The 24,642-nt window shown below is 45.6% G+C and overlaps 2 protein-coding genes across 2 annotated transcripts in view; one reads left to right on the top strand and one right to left on the bottom strand.

Annotated features, from left to right (window-relative positions):
- Positions 1-3,381: 3,381 nt before the first annotated feature.
- Positions 3,382-16,090, bottom strand: SUMO3 (small ubiquitin like modifier 3). Its single transcript, XM_083154416.1, has 4 exons — positions 15,933-16,090; positions 9,373-9,501; positions 6,194-6,265; positions 3,382-4,888 (listed from the first exon to the last, which is right to left on the bottom strand). The coding sequence occupies exons 1-4, from the start codon at positions 15,951-15,953 to the stop codon at positions 4,826-4,828; spliced, it is 285 nt and encodes a 94-aa protein (XP_083010542.1). The 5' UTR covers positions 15,954-16,090; the 3' UTR covers positions 3,382-4,825.
- Positions 16,091-16,726: 636 nt separating this feature from the next.
- UBE2G2 (ubiquitin conjugating enzyme E2 G2) overlaps positions 16,727-24,642 on the top strand; it is a 33,134-nt gene continuing 25,218 nt past the window's right edge. The window contains exon 1 of the mRNA XM_083154415.1: positions 16,727-16,879. Within this exon, the coding sequence (XP_083010541.1) occupies positions 16,837-16,879 (43 nt within the window). The 5' untranslated portion in view covers positions 16,727-16,836. The remainder of the gene's footprint in view (positions 16,880-24,642) is intronic.

Raw genomic sequence — 24,642 nt, 5'->3', positions numbered from 1 at the left:
ATATGCCGGGTCAGTTAAAGTATTATAGATAGACCTCAGCATGTAGGGCCTGGATCAGTAATTTCCACTAATTACCCCTTTACTGCACAGATGGTGGGAGAAGGGGGCATTGGGCTGAATGAAGGGGCCCTGATACATAACCTCTAGGGTGGTAGAGGATGTTTAATACGCAGAGGAAGGGTGTATAGTGGAGTGGGCTTATTATTTATAATTTTCTGGTGGGAGCACAGCTTGCTTGACTGCAGATATCTCCAGTCCCCGGAAATAGATTTCTTAGATTTTAATGGAATTAAAAAATAGAGAATCCTACCTACCAAATGGTATTGGGGACTAAAGTTCAGGAGGCAGAGCAATCCGCCAACGAGTATATAAAACTACATACCAGGTGTGTGGAGCTGGAGCACTAACCAGCTGCTGGAAGGCTGATATCTCTGGTTCTGGGAACAGTAGAGACAAGCTACTAGGGGGAAAGTCCCAGCTTTTGGAATATACCCTCAGAAAAACTCTTGTCAGACAGAACCTGAAATATCTGACTGGGAAGAGCAATTAACAGGCTTGGATGGGGACCACTGCTTTGAAATCAGATATCTCCGGTTCCCAATGCCCGATTTTTTAAATTCTTGTCCCCTTGGAAAGAGGGAACCCTCAGCTTTCAGCCTAGGGCCCGTAGACTCCTGGAGGGGTTTCTGGGTACTCCGAAACCCCCCTGTGTGCTCTACTGACCCTGAAAGATGTCTGATTTTTTCAGCGTAGATTGGTGTCGGTAGTGGAGTGCTTAATAGCCCTAATAGGCAAATAATTTACACCTAGATGCTATGGGGGCTTAATATTCGTTGCACAGACCTGGTACTTTCTTATTATTCCCACATATCAGGTATTCCAGTACCTATGGGTCTTATATTAATATATAAAGGATCCGACTATCATTGTATATAAGACCACATTATGCAATATATATGAGGCAGGTTTCAAAGTTTGGCTGCCACCTGTAAGATATTGCTATTCCTGTGTGTCTCACACCTTGTATAGTATATTCATGTGTATCTCACACTTTATATGGGATGCGGTCATTTGGTCTACTGCATTATGGTCGACAGTCATTAGGTCGAATCCATTAGGTCGACATGACTCTAGGTCGACATGGGAAAAGGTCGACATGATTCGACATGATTCTAGTTCAAAAGGTCATTAGTTCGACAGGTCATTAGTTCGACAAGGTCATTAGTTCGACATTCACAAGGTCGACATGGAGTTTTTCACTGTTTTTTGAGCCAACATGTGCCGACAGGCGGTATTTCATGCCCTACCATCCACTAGGGCGTGGTGGGAGAATAAAATAGTGTGCCGAGCGTAGCGAGGCACCGTGCCCGACGCATTGCGAGCGCAGCGAGCGTTGCGAGGGGATGCAGTGCACTTTAAACTGTGTCCATGTCGACTGTGTTGACATTCAGGTAAAAAAAACAGTGAAAAACCCCATGTCGACCTTGTGAATGTCGACATAGACAATGTCGAACTAATGACCTGTCGAACTAATGACCTTTCGACCTAGAATCATGTCGACCTTTTAGCATGTCAACCTAATGGATTCGACCTAATGACTTTCTACCATAATGCAATAGACCAAATGATCCCAACCCCTTTATATATAGGGGCTTTGTTTCTTGCTAGGCGTTCCCACCGTTTATTATAGTGGGAAAAGCCCAGAGGGTTTTATTGCCACCTGCTGAGTGTTTGTGCTAGGTAGCACAAAATTCTGATGCCACCTGCTGGATCTTTTTATGAAACCCCATCTATACTACATAGCATAACTCCTTTTGTTGGTATTTGCTGCCCTCTGCTGTTAAGAGCTTAGTAGCTCAGTATAAATGATTTTATGCTAATTTCCTCCTATGCCGACACACAATATTTTAGCTGAGACATTTCAGTTGACACTAACCTAACCGACACGTGTTTCATCACTGGTTACCCAGTTTTTTCAAGGCCAACCAGAGTGTCCTCGCCACCTTATATTTATTGGTATAGGATCACCAATCAGAATTCTGATTGGTGATCCTATACCAATAAATATGCGGTGGCGAGTAAATTGTATAAGGGAGTCTTGGACATTAAAAGTAAAATTTTAATATTTTTCTGTGCACCCCAGGGGGGAAGGTGCAAGCTGAAATGCTGACACTGAAAGCTGATTACACCGAAACTGTACAACAAATAGAGGTCTGTACAGTAACAATTGAATAGTGCCAACGTTTCCAAATTAAAATACCCTAAAAAAAAAAAAAATATATATATATATATATATATATATCTCCACTCAATCCGGCACTGCCCACCAGTGTAATGCAGATGACTTGCCCGGATGCTCGTTCAATGGACAGGGAAAACCTGACCACATACAGCAATTCCAATAAGACACGTCACTCCGGGTCTAGTAAACTCAAAATGTAGTTTTACTGGTCTATATATATATATATTTTTTTTTAAAAGAAGCAAACTGGGAGGAAGCCAAACCGTATCAATCTTCCCATGAGGTGGAACCGTAGCTGAAACAAGGAAACGGCCTGTTCTAATCAGCATCACAAAACATGTAAGTATCCCTACATGCTAACCTAAGTAGCCAAATGTAATACTGTGTATTTAGCGCCTCGGGTGTCCGACCACCATGTCAAGTATCCTCCTCCAACCTCGGCACATTTATGCTGCTTTCACATTGCCTAAACATTTCAGACCCGGTATTTTGAAACCGTATATTACCATTTTAAATCCCTTTCACACCGCACATAAATACCGGGTCTCAAACAGGTTTGCAGTGTAAAAACAGGACAAACAGCAGCTACGAGAGCTCATTGCATATATAATGAGCGGCTCATTACATATGCACTGGCGCTCTCATAGCTACTGCCTGAGTTCTATATACCGGTTCAGAGCCGTTCACACTGCATAAAATCCGTCTCTGAACCGTGTAGGCTTTTTACCCGTTTGCAAATATCGGTTATTTGTAACCGGCAAATAAGGACTGGTGCTTTCACACTGCAGCTCTAAAGGTGGCCATACACACGCAGATTTATCTGCAGATCTGTCTAGTTGGAACAAAAACATGGTTATGGATAGCGCAAATTACAGTTGACCATTTGCTTGGAAATGCTGGAAATCTGAAAAACTGTCACTCATCCATAACCATGTTTTTGTTTCAACCAGCCAGATCTGAAGATAAAACTTGCTAGTGTATGGGCACCTTATTAGGTTTATGTAGGTCACTGTTACAAGCAGCAATCTTTAGTGCAAGGTAATGAGAATATGTTTGGGTGAGAACAGACTTTCTGAATGACAGTGACATCACAATTTAAATTACTCACTCACGTACAATACAATGGTTACAAAGAAAAATAAATTGATGTATTTTTATTTTGTAGCTGAAATAAAACTTATCCAGCAGATAAAGAAGAAAAAAAAAAAAACAACTAAACGAACATTACCAATAAGAACCCTACCAGGAAGGAATAGTTACAACTACTCAGCTGGCATGTCATTCTTGGTACTGGAAGGAAGCATTTCAACATACATCGAGCCAAATGTATGAGGTGGCGGGTTTTTGGAAGTGCAGAGAATTTGCAGAGTTAGCAGTCCGACTGAACACAGAAATGTATATTAAAAAGGCAAAAGCCGGTTGGTTTTCCTTAAGTAATAAAATTGGGTGTTTTTAAATCAGACTTAAGAAATCTCTGCACTTTCAGAAACTCACCGACGATTGGGCCCTTGGAGATTGCATTTAAACGGCTTTGCCACTGATAGGAAAATTAGTTTAAAGCACACAAAAAACTGTTGCACAACAGGATCAGGATATTTTAAAACAGAGCATTCAAATCATAAAAATAAAACCGCATACTACTATACAGATGGGATTACAATCTTAACTACATCTCCTTTAGGACACAAAATCTCCAACTACGACCATTAGAGAATTATCCGCCCGGTTTGTGTATTTAAGACAAAAGGAACTTTAATAGCATACTGGTTTTGTATAGCAGCAGGTCCACATGAAACGGACAGGTTATTTGAACAAACAACTTGATTGCTGCAATTAAAAAGATGGCCAATTTAATTATATCAACAATGGAAAGACCTGGATTTAAACATCCTTCATATAATCATTGGCAGTAGGATATTATTTATGCAGCTAACAGATCAAGAAATGAGAGCAGGCCGTGCGTTTCAATCACGTCTCAGGTAAAGAACAGTCACCGGATTGACTGTTCCTAAAACTGCGTCAACATGAACATCTGTTCTACAGCCTAGTACGTTTCTCTTTAATAGCTCAAATTTGTACACCCATCATTTGAAGTAAATAAAAGCACATTTTCCTTCCCAAGGTTCCATAACCCTCATCCTCTTAAAAGGTAGCTGTGTGGGCAGACTAATTTGTACTATGGCTGAAGAGAGCACGTGTATAGACGTTCACTCTACCATCCAACTATTTACACATGGGACGCAAAAAAGGAGGAGGGGGAGACATCTGGAAACTTAAGAAAGACTGCTGAAAAAAAACAAAAACACAAAGAAACAATGCCACACAATATAATAAAATACATGAAAACAGAACCACTTTATGTAGGAGATTATGATTCTTGATATTGGCCCTCTCAGCAACAGACCTTCCAACGCTTGTAGGTAGGGCACCAAAGAAAAAAAAACAAATTAAATCAGAATAAAAAAAAAAATTCTGAAGAGTCCACTAGCGCTTCCAAAAACGAGTGATTAGCATGTCATTGAACGGAGGGCGGAGGTGGGAAGTTGGATGCGTGAAGGCTTCCATATTAGTGGGAGAACTTGCTTAACACATGCCGCCTGTCTGTTGTTGAAACACGTCAATAGTATCTTCATCTTCCATCTCCAGCTGTGTGATAAATCCAGATAAATAAATGTTACCATAAGACAGACTATTCCAATTTGCATTTCCTTTCAATACAATTCTGGGAACTACTTCCAGGGCCCTATTGTTCTAGCAATATAAAACAAAGAATGTAGCTGTAGCTTCTACCCCTAAAGGTGCCCACACACTAGAAAGATCTGCGATCGTAAGATGTGCGCATAAATTAGCCTTGAAATCTTTTGTCCGTCCTGGACAAAAGATTTCAGGCAAGCGCACATCTTTACCAAAGATTTTTCTTAAGATCCTGTGTGCGTTCCTATGATCTTTTGTTAAATCTTCTGATCTTTCGTGCAGCACGTAAGATCAGAAGATTCAGCTAAAGATCCACGGGAGCGCGCATCGGCCCGATTTTCGACCGATTATCGGTAAACATCGGACGATATATCGGAAATCGGCCCAAAAATCGTTCTAGTGTGTGGGCACCTTAACACACTAGAGGACTTGCAGCACGATATTGCACAGTTATTGAGTGTACACTACACGTTTTTATCAACTGGGTCCTTCTGGGAGATATATTTTAAACAATTATGTAGTGTGTGTGTATAGGGCTTAAGGGAAAGACCATTGGGGGAGGGGTATTCAATATGGGCTTCTAAAGGTGCCCACACACTAGAAAGATCTGCGATCTTAAGATGTGCGCATAAATTAGCCTTCAAATCTTTTGTCCGATCTGAAGATTTCAGGCAAGCGCACATCTTTACCAAAGATTTTTCTCAAGATCCCGTGTGAGTTCCTATGGATCTTTTGTTAAATCTTCTGATCTTTTGTGCAGCACGTAAGATCAGAAGATTTAGCAAAAGATCCACGGGAGCGAGCATCGGCAGATTTTCGACCGATTATCGGTAAATATCGGCCGATTTATCGAAAATCGGCCAATCGGCCCAAAAATCGTTCTAGTGTGTGGGCACCTTAACTGTTTTGTCACAATCTTCCATGCTGTGGGAAGCACATGGACAATCGCGCTGAAATGTACAAATGTTACAAAGGGTGATAGCTATAATCATACAGAACCTATTTTATTGGACAAAGAACTAAGCATTATAGGAGTATCTGTGAGAAGTACAGCTCAAGGGCCTGGGACGATGTGCATTAGGACAAACTGTACACCTGCAGAAACATTGGTGTATAACCAGAGAATGGACTCCTGTAACCTCACGCGCGGCCAGGTCATCATGCAATAAAATCGATAAGTTTGTTGACATTTTCCCCAATTTCATTAAACAGAAAAGGGATGCTTTGTACAGGATGTGGGAAGAACGAGGACCATACCTGTGCAGGGGTGTCCGTTTCATTAATAGGCTGACCATCAAACCTGAACCGTATCTGTCTCATTGCCAAACCCTGAAATAAACAAGAAAAAAAAAAAAAAGATACATTACAATTCACAAAATGTAACCAAGTACACAAGCTGGATGAATGATTGGTGTTTTATATAGCGCCAATATTTACATAGTTTATTTCTGGTGTGGCTTACAAGTTTTTCTTCTATTGGACAACTTATGTAACTTGATTAAAGATTGCAAGCTTGCAGCAGGGCCCTCCTACCCCCAAGTCTGTCTGTTGTTACCCAGTTTGTTTTATCACTTTCTACTATTGTAAAATGCAACGGAATCTGCTGCGCTATATAAGACACTAACGGAATCTGCTGCGCTATATAAGACACTAACGGAATCTGCTGCGCTATATAGGACACTGTTACGGAATCTGCTGCGCTATATAAGACACGGTTACGGAATCTGCTGCGCTATATAAGACGCTGTAACGGAATCTGCTGCGCTATATAAGACGCTGTAACGGAATCTGCTGCGCTATATAAGACACTGTAACGGAATCTGCTGCGCTATATAAGACGCTGTAACGGAATCTGCTGCCCTATATAAGACACTAACGGAATCTGCTGCGCTATGTAAGACGCTGTAACGGAATCTGCTGCGCTATATAAGACGCTGTAACGGAATCTGCTGCGCTATATAAGACGCTGTAACGGAATCTGCTGCGCTATATAAGACGCTGTAACGGAATCTGCTGCGCTATATAAGACGCTGTAACGGAATCTGCTGCGCTATATAAGACGCTGTAACGGAATCGGCTGCGCTATATAAGACACTGTTACGGAATCTGCTGCGCTATATAAGACGCTGTAACGGAATCTGCTGCGCTATATAAGACGCTGTAACGGAATCTGCTGCGCTATATAAGACACTGTAACGGAATCTGCTGTGCTATATAAGACACTGTAACGGAATCTGCTGCGCTATATAAGACACTAACGGAATCTGCTGCGCTATATAAGACGCTGTAGCGGAATCTGCTGCGCTATATAAGACGCTGTAACGGAATCTGCTGCGCTATATAAGACGCTGTAACGGAATCTGCTGCGCTATATAAGACGCTGTAACGGAATCTGCTGCGCTATATAAGACGCTGTAACGGAATCTGCTGCGCTATATAAGACGCTGTAACGGAATCTGCTGCGCTATATAAGACGCTGTAACGGAATCTGCTGCGCTATATAAGACACTGTTACGGAATCTGCTGCGCTATATAAGACACTGTAACGGAATCTGCTGCGCTATATAAGACGCTGTAACGGAATCTGCTGCGCTATATAAGACACTGTAACGGAATCTGCTGCGCTATATAAGACACTGTAACGGAATCTGCTGCGCTATATAAGACACTGTAACGGAATCTGCTGCGCTATATAAGACGCTGTAGCGGAATCTGCTGCGCTATATAAGACACTGTAACGGAATCTGCTGCGCTATATAAGACACTGTTACGGAATCTGCTGCGCTATATAAGACGCTGTAACGGAATCTGCTGCGCTATATAAGACGCTGTAACGGAATCTGCTGCGCTATATAAGACACTGTAACGGAATCTGCTGCGCTATATAAGACACTGTAACGGAATCTGCTGCGCTATATAAGACACTAACGGAATCTGCTGCGCTATATAAGACGCTGTAGCGGAATCTGCTGCGCTATATAAGACGCTGTAACGGAATCTGCTGCGCTATATAAGACGCTGTAACGGAATCTGCTGCGCTATATAAGACGCTGTAACGGAATCTGCTGCGCTATATAAGACGCTGTAACGGAATCTGCTGCGCTATATAAGACGCTGTAACGGAATCTGCTGCGCTATATAAGACGCTGTAACGGAATCTGCTGCGCTATATAAGACGCTGTAACGGAATCTGCTGCGCTATATAAGACGCTGTAACGGAATCTGCTGCGCTATATAAGACACTGTTACGGAATCTGCTGCGCTATATAAGACACTGTAACGGAATCTGCTGCGCTATATAAGACACTGTAACGGAATCTGCTGCGCTATATAAGACGCTGTAACGGAATCTGCTGCGCTATATAAGACACTGTAACGGAATCTGCTGCGCTATATAAGACACTGTAACGGAATCTGCTGCGCTATATAAGACACTGTAACGGAATCTGCTGCGCTATATAAGACGCTGTAGCGGAATCTGCTGCGCTATATAAGATACTGTAACGGAATCTGCTGCGCTATATAAGACACTGACGGAATCTGCTGCGCTATATAAGAAACTGCAAATAAATTAAAGCCCAATGCTGCAATGGTGACACTATTTCTACAGCACATTTATTACGCCATAATTAGGATCTTCCATCTTCACACCGTACCACAATGCTGTTCGTACACCAGACGGGAGCTAGGTACCCTGTAATTACCGCTATAGTCCTGATGTATGTCCTTATAGAAAAGCTTAATTACAACAGTTTGGAGGTTTTTTTTTAAACACAATTACTCGTGAACCATGAACAGATTGAGGACAGTTACATAAAAAGTTCCAGATGTAAAGACTATGTTGCATATAGCACCTGGCATTATATGAAAAATGTTCTGATAGAAAATAGAACCCCTGATTGGTGGTGGTGGTGGGGGGAGCCTTGCACCGATGTAGATGCTGAGTCCAACCCCCACAGTAACGTCGGCAGGCCTGGCCCGACCCACTAGTGACCTCTGCGGGCCCGACCACTCATGCTGCCCCTGTATTCTCTGATCCTAGAAGGATCGCTAAGGATTTGTTTTGACTATGTACAACTAAGTAAATGACCTGGTCCCACCAATAATGCCATCTGCCACCACCCAGAACACATCAGATGTTTGAGAAACTTTGGTGTCAAATCAGAAAAATATCCTGTTTGCAGGCCAGAGCTACAGGAATATTTCCAGCTGTATGGAAGCAAATCGCATTGTCTCAGCAACCTGTTGCCTTCAAAAAGAAAACCTTTTGTGCTGTGATGCCCGCAAAAAAAAAAAAAAGCTGCATCTGCCACAGTCAATTGACCCATTTTGTCACACAATCAAGTGCAGTCAGATACAAAAATCGCGGCATTAGCAACATACAAAGCAAAACTACTGCCAAGTTATTAGGATATAGAGCCATTACGGCACTGTACCTGTCTGTCACAGTATGCTTTCATAAGCTTGCTGAGAGGAGTGTGTCTCTTTATTTTGAACTGGACCACAGAGCCATCCTGTCCCGCCACTTTAAGATTGATGTGGTCATTCTCTGTCTTTACTCCTTCCTGCAAGAAATAAAACGGTTCAGATACAAATAGCACAATAGGACAGTGTCCAACTCGTGTAACTGGCACACACGGTAAATATGTAACGTGAGCGATTTCCCCCAAATATCAGCCTATTTTCTCAACTTCAACAATATTCTGGACTAGATGTCAGATTATGGCAATCGTATTACCAGCAATTCAAATGTTGCTCTGATCGGGCACTCACAGATGGCCAATCTAAAGTCCCGACTTAGCGGCCAAACCACCGGTTTAATTGCACGTTTCTTCTCGCTACCACCTTAGCTGGTTGCGATAAGAAACGAGTCTTCCACAGTTAATGGGTGCCTGAATGGAATAATTGAATTGCTCTGTTTTGGGCCCCATTGTGACAGCCGCAGGGGGAAAACATTTGAATTGCATCCTGAGAGATTAAGGAATAGTCCTCTTAAAAAAAAAAAAAAAAAAAAAGCTTGCAAATGTAAATAACATGGACACAAGTACTGTATGCATGAATGTTAATCCCAACATAGTCCATACATGCAGGACGACATTGCAAGCATAGCCCCCCTCTGAAGGCATCAGCAAGAGTGTATGAACTGGACCTGGGCAACATACAATATACTTTGTAAATATTTAAAAGCCTAGAATTATTGTCTCATAAGAAATTCTGCAAAAGTACAAGCAATCTAGACAGCTCCAATTCACGTAAACTAGAAGTTCTTTTCTTATAAATGGAAAAGGGTCTGATCCATTCTATCCATATCTGCAAACAATCAATTAAACTGTAATTCTAATAATCAGTGATAGTTCAGCTTCCAAAAGGTCAGTTATCTACAATTACAGAGCAAGAGGGAAGTGCTGCTGGGCTCTCCATTGCTCACACGGCTGTACCAGACATAAGGACCAATAGTACTATTCGCAGGATACTAGTAAAAATCTCAGTCAGACTGGGCTGTTTACAGAGCAGGAACAAAGCTCTTGTCTCTCTCGTAATTTGGGGTTGCCATGGAAACATGTCCTATTTATATGAAAAGGGAGGTATGGTGCTATCAAGTTGCATTCACTAAAGGCCCGTACACACGGGGCGACCCGGCACGGTTGCTCAGCACACATCGCGGAAAAACCGCGACTCACACGTGTGCTGAGCGATCTGTGCAGCGTGAGGCTTTGCCTACTGTTTATAGGCATAAGCATTCGCCCCATATGATGCGAAGGAATCGTGCCGTACTGCAGTACAGACTACCAACTGCTATTATATTGGCTTTAGCTGTTTAAAATAGCTAGACCGGCGATAGGGACACGAAGGGGCTGCGCATTGATATATGGGCCCTACACACACAGCGATTTGTGCTTCATTTCTAAGCGATCTCGTCAAATTGCTTAGACAATAGGCAGAAATCACTACACGTGCATGCTCAGTCCAACTCCAATCCCGAGGTTCTTGGGGGACAAATCCTGGGACCCTGCTGATCCCGGTATTGACCCCACTGATAGGTTCCGCCGCCCGCCTGCCCCCCCCCTCCCCCCCTCTCTAGAGCTTAAGCTCCTTGGAGCAGGGCCCTCTACCCACCTGTTCTCACAGCCCTCTTCTCTCGCACTCCTAGTGGGCGACAATCTATACTCATCTCTTCTCACCCATAATCTGTTCCAGCTTCTCTGCTTCCCTACATCTCCGCTGTGTTGTGTACAGAGAATTGTGTTTAGCTTCTCAGTTACTGTAATGTTAGGGTCTGTTTCCAGATACTCTATTGTTCTAATACGAACAGCCCTACAAGACACTTGCGGCAGCTTATAAACAAAATGTAATAGGTTGGGAACACGCCGTGTGCTGACAATCGTTGTGCGGCTCACTACAAAGCATTAGAGCGCAGGTTCTCAAACTCGGTCCTCAGGACCCAACACAGTGCATGTTCTGCAGGTCTCCTCACAGAATCACAAGTGAAATAATTAGCTCCACCTGTGGATCTTTAAAAAAATGTGTCAATGAGTAATGAACGCACCTGCCGGGTGACCTGGAAAATGTGAACTGTTTGGGGGTCTTGAGGACAGAGTTTGGGAACCCCTGCATTAGATGCATGTTAGCACCATAGATGTGATGTTCAACAATGCACTAGGGGGGATTCTTTCTGAAAAATCCTGGCTTAGTATAATTTCTTATACCCCTTTCACACCAAGAAGCAAAATTACCAGGTTAAAGCTTGTCAACCCAGGAATCTGCTGGAAAAAAAAAAAACAAAAACAGGTTTTTATGTGGTGTGAAAGGGTCAACCTGGGTTGCCGACCATTGAAAAAGGTGGAGTTGACAGTGAGAGCCAAGTTCCCCGGCAGAGCTTCGCACATTAGGTAACCTAGAACCCACCACAGACGCCTATGGGGGCTGCTTTTGCATCCAAAACCAGCGGAATTACAGCAGGATTTCCAGTGTTCTTATAACAGCAAAACCTCATGCATCAGCATACAAGGAGCATGTCTGTTCTCCAGCACAGAGGTTGCTAGAATATAACTTTAATCAAGGACAAACGAATAACAGGTTTAGTGCCTGGGTGACCTCATGTCTGCATTTCACTTGGTTTAGCCAGCCACATAATGTGTCCCTTATTAAAGGGATATTATAACACCCGTATACTGTACTAGTGTTCATTCTAGCACCCGCTATCTTTGAAAACCCATGCAGTTCCTCTTCCCTACCTGGGGTGTCTGTCTGCTGCAGTGCTTCTAGTACAATGTGGTCTGTATATCAGCACTGATATGCAAACCATACCTGTGCTAGAAACACCACAGCAGACAGCGACACCCCAGGCAGGCAACAGGAACTACAGGAGTTTTCAAAGATAACGGGTGCTAGAATGAACACTACTGTACATATCGCCGTGTCATTATAGAATTCTATAGAAGCTATTTCTAGCAACCATATACATCAGACCATGCAATATGTCAATGTATTTAAGGAATATGACAGCAACCTTATATATTAGGCCTTGAACATTTCATTATATACTGTAAGTGTTATTTTAGGAACCATTTACATATCATTATAAAAGTATAGGATTACTGCAGCAACCATATAAGTCTGGGCCTATACATAAGGCCATACACCGTTTATATAGAAGGGATGCTACAACACCTTACGCACCAGGTCATGTGGGAAGGTAGATAGATTATACATATGCTACAGTACCTATATTGTAGGCCATGTACATGTCATCAGTCAACTAGTTTTACATCCACTCACTGGCCTCGCTCGCTCCCCTCCAATCTGTCCTCAACTCCGCGGCTATGCTCATCTTCCTCTGCTCCACTTCAATAAAATCTGCACTAGCTCCCATTCCCTTACAGAATCCTCTTCAAACTCCTCACCCTCCCATAGGTACAAGGCCCTCTTCAATTCCATGGCTCCATATCGCCCCAGCCTCATCTCCCTTCATACTCACTACTGCCCTCTACGGTCAGTGACAGTCACCTCTCATCTACCCTAATCATTGCTTCCCATGTTTTAGTTCAAGATTTTGCCAGTGCTGCACCCCTTCAGTGGAACATACTTCCCCGCTCTATTAGACTCTCCCCGACATTGCAAAGCTTCAAATGGGCACTGAAAACCCACCTATTCATCAAAGCACACCCTTCTGCTGCATAGCCTAGTCCTGAGGCTGCTCCTCCAACCCCCTACCTTCACCATCTCAGCTTTGCTTACATCCTGCCTTCAGGCCATCTCCCGCATGTTACCGGTCTGTCGACCCTTCCCACTAGATTGTCAGCTCCTCAGAGCAGGGTCCTCTTCCCTCTTGTTGTCAAAGCCATCTTCTCACATTTCGCTTACAGCTCTCTCCTGCTACTTACATCTAAGCTGTAGTATGTATTGTGGTGATCCGTTACCTGTACTTGATTTTTTTATTTACTGTAGTGTTACGTTCTGTCTCCTTGTACTGTTCTATTGTATGGTGCTGTGAAACACATGTGGCCCCTCAAATACAATATAATAAGGTGGTTATATAGAAGGGATGCTACAGCAACCTACAGGTCACCAACATACAGGTTATATATAAGGCATGCTCAAACCTCCTATACACTGGGCTACATGCAGGTTATATAGAAGGGATGCTCCTGCCCCCTATACACCGGGCCACATACAGGTTATTTATAGGGGATGCTCCAGCCCCCTATACACCAGGCCACATGCAATACAGAAGGGATGCTCCAGCCCCCTATACACCAGGATACATGCAGGTTATATAGAAGGGATGCTCCTGCCCCCTATACACCGGACCACATACATACAGAAGGGATGCTACAGCCCCCTATACACCGGGCCACATACATACAGAAGGGATGCTCCAGCCCCCTATACACCGGGCCACATACAGGTTATATAGAAGGGATGCTCCAACCCCCTATACACCGGGCCACATACAGGTTATATAGAAGGGATGCTCCAACCCCCTATACACCGGGCCACATACAGGTTATATAGAAGGGATGCTCCAACCCCCTATACACCGGGCCACATACAGGTTATATAGAAGGGATGCTCCAGATCCCTATACAACTGGCCACATACAGGTTATATATAGGGGATGCTCCAGATCCCTATACAACTGGCCACATACAGGTTATATATAGGGGATGCTCCAGATCCCTATACAACTGGCCACATACAGGTTATATATAGGGGATGCTCCAGATCCCTATACAACTGGCCACATACAGGTTATATATAGGGGATGCTCCAGTCCCCTATACACCGGGCCACATACAGGTTATATAGAAGGGATGCTCCAGTCCCCTATACACCGGGCCACATACAGGTTATATAGAAGGGATGCTCCAGTCCCCTATACACCGGGCCACATACAGGTTATATAGAAGGGATGCTCCAGTCCCCTATACACCGGGCCACATACAGGTTATATAGAAGGGATGCTCCAGTCCCCTATACACCGGGCCACATACAGGTTATATAGAAGGGATGCTCCAGTCCCCTATACACCGGGCCACATACAGGTTATATAGAAGGGATGCTCCAGTCCCCTATACACCGGGCCACATAGGTTATATAGAAGGGATGCTCCAGTCCCCTATACACCGGGCCACATACAGGTTATATAGAAGGGATGCTCCAGTCCCCTATACACCAGGCCACATACAGGTTATATAGAAGGGATGCTCCAGTCCCCTATACACCGGGCCACATACAGGTTATATAGAAGGGATGCTCCAGTCCCCTATACACCGGGCCACATACAGGTTATATAGAAGGGATGCTCCAGTCCCCTATACACCGGGCCACATACAGGTTATATATAGGGGATGCTCCAGATCCCTATACAACTGGCCACATACAGGTTATATATAGGGGATGCTCCAGATCCCTATACAACTGGCCACATACAGGTTATATATAGGGGATGCTCCAGTCCCCTATACACCGGGCCACATACAGGTTATATAGAAGGGATGCTCCAGTCCCCTATACACCGGGCCACATACAGGTTATATAGAAGGGATGCTCCAGTCCCCTATACACCGGGCCACATACAGGTTATATAGAAGGGATGCTCCAGTCCCCTATACACCGGGCCACATACAGGTTATATAGAAGGGATGCTTTAGTCCCCTATACACCGGGCCACATACAGGTTATATAGAAGGGATGCTCCAGTCCCCTATACACCGGGCCACATACAGGTTATATAGAAGGGATGCTCCAGTCCCCTATACACCGGGCCACATACAGGTTATATAGAAGGGATGCTCCAGTCCCCTATACACCGGGCCACATAGGTTATATAGAAGGGATGCTCCAGTCCCCTATACACCGGGCCACATACAGGTTATATAGAAGGGATGCTCCAGTCCCCTATACACCAGGCCACATACAGGTTATATAGAAGGGATGCTCCAGTCCCCTATACACCGGGCCACATACAGGTTATATAGAAGGGATGCTCCAGTCCCCTATACACCGGGCCACATACAGGTTATATAGAAGGGATGCTCCAGTCCCCTATACACCGGGCCACATACAGGTTATATAGAAGGGATGCTCCAGTCCCCTATACACCGGGCCACATACAGGTTATATAGAAGGGATGCTCCAACCCCCTATACACCGGGCCACATACAGGTTATATAGAAGGGATGCTCCAGCCCCCTATGCACCGGGCCACATACAGGTTATACAGAAGGGATGTTACATACATTTGGATTCAGGGATATATAGATATATAAACACACACACACAAAACAACAATCTGAAGAACAAGGGCAGCCCGGCCGTGGCTACATTATCCCCATGGCCGGCACAGGGCCCGGAACACATGCCATTACCCCGGCACACTGGCCATGGCTCTCCCCGTGCCCCCCGGCTAACACCGCCACTCTCCCGGCACAGGAGCGCGGTCCCCGCGACCATCGCCGTCCCCGTATCCGGGCCTGCGGGGCAGCGCGCTCACCTTGGGCTTCTCCTCAGACATGGCGGCGGCTGCGTCTCTCTCTGTCTCCCGCTCTTTTCCTCTCTCGCCGCTGGGGCTCCTCTCCCTCACCCTCACCTCGTGCGCGCGCCCCGCGGCCAGCCGCGCCAGCCCATTCGCCCCGCGGGGTCACATGGCGGGGCCGTGCGCGCCCCCGCGACGCGTGCACGGCGGCGTACCCTCTAACCCCCCCTCTCAGATGCTGCCGAACGCCCGCCCACCTCGCGGGAGCGCGCACTGGACTGTGTGGGGGGGGAGGGGTGGGACTGGCTGAGGTTCTGCTGTGATGTGGGGGAGGGGGAGCTGCGGGAACATTTGTTGGGAGGGTGCCTGGCGCCAAATACCAGTATAATAGGGGCAAATAGCGTCAGGATGGGGGGGCGGAGCCGCCATTTCCACCTGCCCTTCCCCCCCTCACCCGTCGTGCCATCCCATCTATAGCCTTAATTGGGGATATGTGTGTAGGGATCTGACTGCAGCAATGTCTATTTTGCAGACAGTTATACGGTTACGCTATTTATTACAGAGCGTAATCCATCGCTGCGATTATCGGCGGTATACTGCCGCTTCGCTGCGGCTTGAGGCTGTTTTCGCCGCCGCCTGGCATTGAGCTGCCGTGCTGCCTCCTCCTGCGCATGCGCGCTGGTGACGGCGGCGCCGAGTGAGGTACAGCGCATGCGCGCTGGTGGGAGCCACCTGAGGCGCATGCGCGGAGATTCTGCCCTGGCGAGGTTTCGCGCGAGGGGCTCGGCGCATGCGCGCTGCCGAACTGGCCCTACGGCGCATGCGCGCTGCGTCACCTGGCGCCGACGGGTGACGTGTCCCCGGAAAGCGGAGCTTTACTTCCGTAAATAAACAGCAGAGGCGAGCAGGGCGCACATAAAGGATGGCGGGGACGGCGCTAAAGCGGCTGATGGCCGAGTACAAACGTGAGTTGTCGCCGGAGACCGGGCTCAAGCCTCGGGTACACTTGTGCCGCAGTGACATGTTTATTGTCACTTTAGGGGGAGATGTATCAAGCATTGGATAACGTGCCAGCCAATCAGCTCCTGTCATGTTACCGGCTGTACCTTGTAATTGACAGAAGCTGATTGGCTGATAGTTTTATTTCTCTCTATATTATCCCTTGCCAAGGCTTGGTACATCTTCCCCTTAGTTCCAAGTTCAGAGATGCTGGGGTTCCCATAGTTCTGTGTGCAGGGTGCTCTAAAGTCCTCTGTTTGGGCAGCGCTGCGAAGGGAATCGCCAGCTCCTTCTAGCGATACCCTATAGAAGCCTACGGGCTTCTATCCACAGCGCTGTGTGAGGGATCTGTCACGTATCCCCCCCCCCTCCCCAGCATGCCTGTGGCTGGTGCTGTCACTCTTCATATGCGCAGAGGGACTCCCGGGTCTCAGACCCGGATGTCCAGATATGGGGCCGCATTGCAAGAGCTGCCCTTTGCATTACTAATTGCATATGTTGGTGAATATGCGATTAGTATAGATGTGGTAGCTGGCGATGTGTGGCGGATGTTATGCCAGTGTTATTTTCCTTTAATTGTTCCTATGCCACCCCAACCTCACTCAACAGTAAAGCCCCACGTGTTTCTCGTGGTGCGTTTACTTGTTCGGTAGGCAGTGAATGTACGCTGCCTTGCAAGCAGGTCTGAATTAGGCTCATAGTGTGTATGCAGCTTAAGATGAATTGATCATCATTGCCTCATATGTCTACTCTGTAACATGCCAATTTACAATGTAGAATAGCAAAGCAAAAGGAGAACTTAGGGGCAGATGTATTAAGCCTTAACAGAGATAAATGCACGGGTGATAAGGAGAGATAAATGACCAGCTGCTAACTGCCATGTTACAGGTTGTGTTTGAAAAAAAGTCAGTAAGGAGCTGATTGGCTGGACATTTATCTCTCCTTATCACCCTTGGATGTATCTCTGCCCCTTAGCATCTTACAGATGAAACCTTGCGCTTCTGTAAAACAAACTTTGGGACATCAACAGCTGCACTAAACTTTGCTGCAATTTCTTTTAAATCTTTATATATACACCAATTAGCCATAATGTTAACACAGCTGATATGTGACGTGAATAACATTGATGATGTCATTATAATGGCACCTGTCAAGAGGGGGCTATACCAGGCAGGGTCAAGTTTTGATGGCCAGACAGCTTGGTCAGAGCATCTTCAGTACGGCAGGTCTTGTAGGTTGTTCCCAGTATGCATTGGTGAGTACCTACCAAAAAGTAGTAGGTACAACAAGTGAACCTGTGCCAGGGTGATGACTGCTCAAGACTCATTGATGTGGAGGGGAAGTGAAGACTAGGCCGTCTGCTCTTATCCTGTAGAACAGGGGTGGGGAACCTCAGGCCCGGGGGCCGTATGTGGCCCCCGTAGCCGGTCTGAGTGGGCCTCCCACCTGCCTGGCAGCTTTGCCGGGAGTCAAGTACAGGGGAATTCTCGCGAGAGGTCGGTAGTACTCGCAAGATTCCTCTTAATCAATAGCAGGACTGTCAGTCCTATTCAGCGGCAGCCGCCGGAGAGTGGGGCGGCTGCAGCAGGACAATTTGTAAGAGACATTTTTACATATGGCCCCCGAAGGTTTTTTTTTTCCATACAAACGGCACTTGGCACAAAAAAGGTTCCCCACCCCTGCTGTAGAAGCTACTGGCTAAGGGCCTGATTCTGGTTCCCTTGCAAAAGCAAATGCTCTTTCTAAAGGACGAAACCATGTGCACTGCTGGTGGGGCAGATGTAACGTGCAGAGAGTTAGATTTGGGTGGGGTTTGTACTTCAAACTGATATCTATAATCACAGTGTAAATATAAAGCAGCCAGTGTTTGCCCTGCACATAAACAAAATCACTAACCCAAATCTAATGCTGCTTTCTCACTGCTAAACCTGCTTTGACCCGTTTTTTTAAACGGTTCTTTAAACGGGTCAAAGCAGGTTTAACCCCTTTCCCACTGCATGTAGTAAACGGTATATTACTGGTTAATTACCGTTTTTGTACCTTTCACATTGAACCCCTTGTGAAAGCTACAAAACAGTAATTAACCAGTAATATACCCTCCTTCCCCTGGTACCTGCCCTGTGCCCATCCTCCCCTGATACTTACCTGCATGGGCGATCCGGGCAGCGGGGTTCACGCACTGCTGGTGAGGCAGCGGGGTCTGGCATGGGCACAATACTTATGAGCCGCTCATTACATATGCACATATGTAATGAGCGGCTCATTGATATGCACTATTAGTTCCCATCAGCTGCAGGGACTGCCCGGACGCCGTATGGACCCCGAATGGACCCTGCTGCACCACCAGCACCCACAGCACAGTGCCCTTGCGGGATGGATCCCGCTGCATCTCCACTGCCCAGCATCCAGAGGGACCCCAAGTACTGTGCCCATGCCAGACCCTGCTGCCTCCCCAGCAGTGCGTAAACCCTGCTGCCCGGGTCCCCCACGCAGGTAAGTATCAGGGGAGGGTGGGCACAGGGCAGGTACCATGGGAGGGGGGGGGGTAGCAGGGCAGGTTCCAGTTTACCCGTTTAAGACCCTTTCCCACTGCCCAAAAAACGTGTAAAACACTGCTTTTTACACGTTTAACAAATACCGGTATTTCTTAAACGGGTAACGCACCCTGGAGCTTTCCCACTGCAGCTCTACTCGTTTAAAAGGGCTAAAAAAAAGGCAATTTACCATTTAAGAGCTGCAGTGGGAAAGGGGTATATCTCTCTGAACATGTTACATCTGCCCCACCTGCAGTGTACATGGTTTTGTCCATTAGAGAGAGAATTTGATTTTGCAAGTGAGCCAGAATCAGGCCTTACGATAGACTTGTCAGAACACACAGCCGACTGCTGCTAGCGGTGTATCCGCAGACCGGCCAGACCCCTGTCCACTGCAGAACAAAGTACAGCTTTTAATGTATTTGTGAAAACTCTTAAGCTTCCGTATTTGATCTATGATACGCATACGCTGTATCTGCTAGCAGTATAGTACTTTTTAGTTGAAAAGAGCGATTCATAAGGTATCAGTGCTCCATACACTTATGTATTTATTACCAGTTTCTTATATAGCGCACACATATTACGCAGCTCTGTACAGAGAATATAAGAACATTCACATCAGTCACTGCCCCAGTGGAGCTTACAATCTATATTCCCTACCACATGTACACAGACATTCTAGGGTTAATTTTTTGTTGGAAGCCCATTGACCTACCAGTATATTTTTGGATAGTGGGAGGAAACCGGAGTACCCGGAGTAAACCCACGCAAGTATGGGGAGAATATACAAACTCTGCACAGTTAGAGCCATGGTGGGAATGGGACCCATAACCTCAGCGCTGTGAGGCAGTAATGCTAACCATTACACCATCCGTACTGCCCCGTATATATAACACATGGTGGGGATAGAACCCATGACCTCAGCGCTGTGAGGCAGTAATGCTAACCATTACACCATCCGTACTGCCCCGTATATATAACACATGGTGGGAATAGAACCCATGACCTCAGTGCTGTGAGGCAGTAATGCTAACCATTACACCATCCGTACTGCCCCGTATATATAACACATGGTGGGGATAGAACCCATGACCTCAGTGCTGTGAGGCAGTAATGTAACCTTTACACCATCCGTACTGCCCGTATATATAACACATGGTGGGGATAGAACCCATGACCTCAGTGCTGTGAGGCAGTAATGCTAACCATTACACCATCCATACTGCCGTATATATAACACATGGTGGGAATAGAACCCATGACCTCAGTGCTGTGAGGCAGTAATGTAACCATTACACCTTCCGTACTGCCCCGTATATATATAACACATGGTGGGAATAGAACCCATTACCTCAGTGCTGTGAGGCAGTAATGCTAACCATTACACCATCCGTACTGCCCCATACATGGGTCATTCCATGTCAAATCATCACAAAACAAAGTAATACCCCTTTTACACCGCTGCAAAAACCCGGATTTTTCCCTTGTGGACCCAGGGTGATTCCCGCTCCTGGCGATTGGAGATGATGTCATCTCCCAGCGTCTCCTCCATTTACCCTGCGGGTAGGCACCGCAGTGTTAAACTGTGCAAATCCTGGATTCAACCTGGCGTGGATCGATGTTCCAAATGCGAGGTCTGATCCAGGATTTGGGTGTAAAAGGGGTATAACTTTTCAATCACGGTCTCAGATTTTCATGAAATTTGGTAAGATAATATATGACAAAGTTGCGTTCATATGCAAAATGTAAGTGATACAGTGTTTATGAAACAAGGTTTTAAATGTGACATAAATTGAATGTATGCATGCAATGTCCTCTGAAAAAAACAAAAACAACAAACCCAATAACTGCTTCTATTTGCGGTAGACCTTTCATATCGGTCTTGTTTTGAAGCTAAGGGGCCGTAGTTTTTATAAAAAATAGTTTAAATATTGATTTCTACGTTTCAAGGTCACATGATGTGACTTTAGACTTTGATTATCGAAAGTGTTTTACATTTTTTTTCTGTTTTGTACGGTTAAATACAAACGCTCTTTGTCATAACATTCATCTGCAAATTGGTGCCGGCATTTGGGAGAACTTCCATGGGATGTGTATTCCAACAGGATGCGATCCTTGGGTTGACATATACATACATACAGTTGACATGGTTTTGAAAAGGATATTTTGCAAGGGTTTTTCATACCCATCCATCCATTAGGGCATGGCAGGAGAATAAAATAAAATCTCATGTCGACCTATTTCATGTGTCTACCTTTAGTGGTCCACCTACTGTATGTCGACCTAGCACCGTGTCCTTTTGCAACCCTGTTGCATGAACACTGTGTACCGCTGAGGGCTAACATTTTACATATGAAAGTAACTTTGCCATCTATCATCCTACCAAATGTCATGAAGATCTCAGCCGGTCAGGTTGGAAGCTGGGATGATTTGGCGGCTTGGTGCTGTATGATGCGTATAGGCGGCTTGGTGCTGTATGATGCGTATAGGCGGCTTGGTGCTGCATGATGCGTATAGGCGCCTTGTTGCTGTATGATGCGTATAGGCGGCTTGGTGCTGTATGATGCGTATAGGCGGCTTGGTGCTGCATGATGCGCTTAGGCGGCTGGGTGCTGCATGATGCGATTAGGCAGCTTGGTGCTGCATGATGCGTATAGGCGGCTGGGTGCTGCATGATGCGTATAGGCGGCTGGGTGCTGCATGATGCGCTTAGGCGGCTGGGTGCTGCATGATGCGCTTAGGCGGCTGGGTGCTGCATGATGCGCTTAGGCGGCTGGGTGCTGCATGATGCGCGTAGGCGGCTGGGTGCTGTAGTTCACTTATACTTGTTGGTTCAGTAAAAAGGTTGACATAAGCAAAAGGGTGACCTGAGGATTTTTTTTTTTTTTTTTTAAACATGGTGTTTGTCGAGATGGACACCATATAATACCCATTTCACACTAGTAAGCCGGGTCGCAAGTGCTTTCACATTAGCCGCCTGACCTGGCATAAAGCTGGGTGGGTGTCGTCATGGGGAGGCGGGGCTGGGAGATCGCCCAGTGGTGCCTTTACAGTGCAGTCAACAGGACTCTGATTACTCATTTCCACTGCTCCTGGACCCACGAGCGTCCCGGGTCCAACCCTGATCAAGATCCTGGTTGAAATACCGCTGGACCCGGAATATTTTTTCAGGACCATTTCACACTGACCAATTTTCCCAGGTTGTTGTGCAATAACCCGGGAAATATTTGTCAGTGTGAAAGGGGTATCAGTGTACCACATCCCCTCGCTGCTCTCGCCATGCTTCGGGCACAGTGACTCGCTGTGCTCTGCACACTATTTTACTCTCCCTTTATGCCCACTGGGATAGTAAAGTATGAACAAGTTGGTTTAAAAACAAAAAAAATCATGAAAAACTTGTGTTGAACCTATTGCGTGTCGACCTAGACACTGGCCCTTATTCACATCTGATTGCAGTACAAATTTGTTCTCAAAATGGGAAAAACCATGCTGCACTGCAGGTGGGGCAGATGTAACATGTGCAGAGAGAGGTAAATTTGGGTGCAATGTTTTGAAACTGAAATCTAAATTGCAGTGTAAAAACAATGCAGCCTGTATTTACCCTGCATAGAAACAAAATAACTCACCCAAATATAACTCTCTCTGCACATGTTACATCTGCCCCCCCTGCAGTGCACATGGTTTTGCCCATTTTGAGAACAAATTTGTACTGCGATCAGATCTGAATAAGGGCCACTGTCAACCTAATAAACATATATATTCCCTTTAGCCCACAGCCCCTGTGCTTCTACTAAAATGTAATGTCACAAATCTCAGTATGAAACCTGGTTTTTCAGACACTCTGGGAGTTGAGTGTTTCACCAGGCAGCTGCCACTAGAGGGCGCCCGACAGAGGCTCTGTACAAGGTCCTTTTCAACATGATAGTTAGGTACGGATTGTTTTTTGCTTTATCTCTCTCTCCAAGCTATTATAAACCTTTCCCTTAATTCTCTATTTAAGGGTTATTCCACCCAAAATATATATTTTTTTCCAAATGGAATTCTGAGACCTCAAATTTTTTTTTTTTTTTATGTTTAATTTGGTTACAAAGAAGTCCTCCAAAGGATACTTTCCGAAACAATGTGCACTGCCCAATCGGAGAGCAGCATTTGGGGCACACACCGGATTACTAGATCCACATCACACACAAGTCTTCTGTCTTATTGGAGATTTTACCTACTGCAGTAAAGATTTGTTACCTACATTGCATTGCGTACTACAATCCATTGTGAGGCTGTCGTGTGATTTCAAAGGAAATCGTTTCACGTTCATCGCACAATTATGGTCATCCTGTTGTGTAGTAGCAGGGGTTTGATATTGGTCTAAGTGCAGCATACCATTCCCTTTTTCTTATATTGCATTATCGTCCTGGTGTGTACCCAATATAACCTCACATTGGGCCAGATGTATTAAGCTTCAAACAGTGATGAAATGGAGAGTTAAAAAAACAGCCATACAGCCAATCAGCTACTCCCTGTCATGTTACAGGCTGGGTTTGAAAAATGGCAGTTGGGAGCAGATTGGTTGGCTGTTTATCACTCTCCACTTTATCACTTTTGAAGCTTGATACATCTGGCCCATTGTCTTGTATCGCCTACTTGGCAACGACTCATTTCTCAGATAAGTTTGACAGACTTGTTACTAATACAGATAGACCACTGGATATCTGTCACCTGATGGTCTGGAACTTCCTTTAATCCGGACACATCATGTGCCAGGGGGCAGTTAGTATTGTTAGATGTAGAAGGGACTGTGGCAGGGTTTAGAATAATTTACGAGGGTTGTGGGACGGTTTAGAGAGGCAGTGGGAGGGTGTTGGGATGCACGGGGCGGGGTCTGGGACATGCTGCGGGAGCTTAGATACTCCACAAGCTGCCGAGCGTGGTGGAGTTGGTGCTTAGGGGGGCTACCTTCTTACAGAAGGTGCCACCGATAATCCAGCAAATTTGATAATCCGGCTCAGTGCTTGAACCAACAATGCCAAATAATCTGTGTTTATTTATTTCATAACAGTTTCTTATATAGCGCACACATATTCCGCAGCGCTTTACAGAGAATAGTTGAACATTCACATCAGTCCCTGCCCCAGAGGAGTTTACAATCTATATTCCCTACCACATGTACATGCACGCACAGACATTCTAGGGTTAATTTT

Source organism: Crinia signifera, chromosome 7 (assembly GCF_055691185.1).
Source record: "Crinia signifera chromosome 7, ASM5569118v1, whole genome shotgun sequence".
Taxonomy (NCBI): Eukaryota; Metazoa; Chordata; class Amphibia; order Anura; family Myobatrachidae; genus Crinia; species Crinia signifera.
This window is presented reverse-complemented; position numbering and strand designations above follow the sequence as displayed.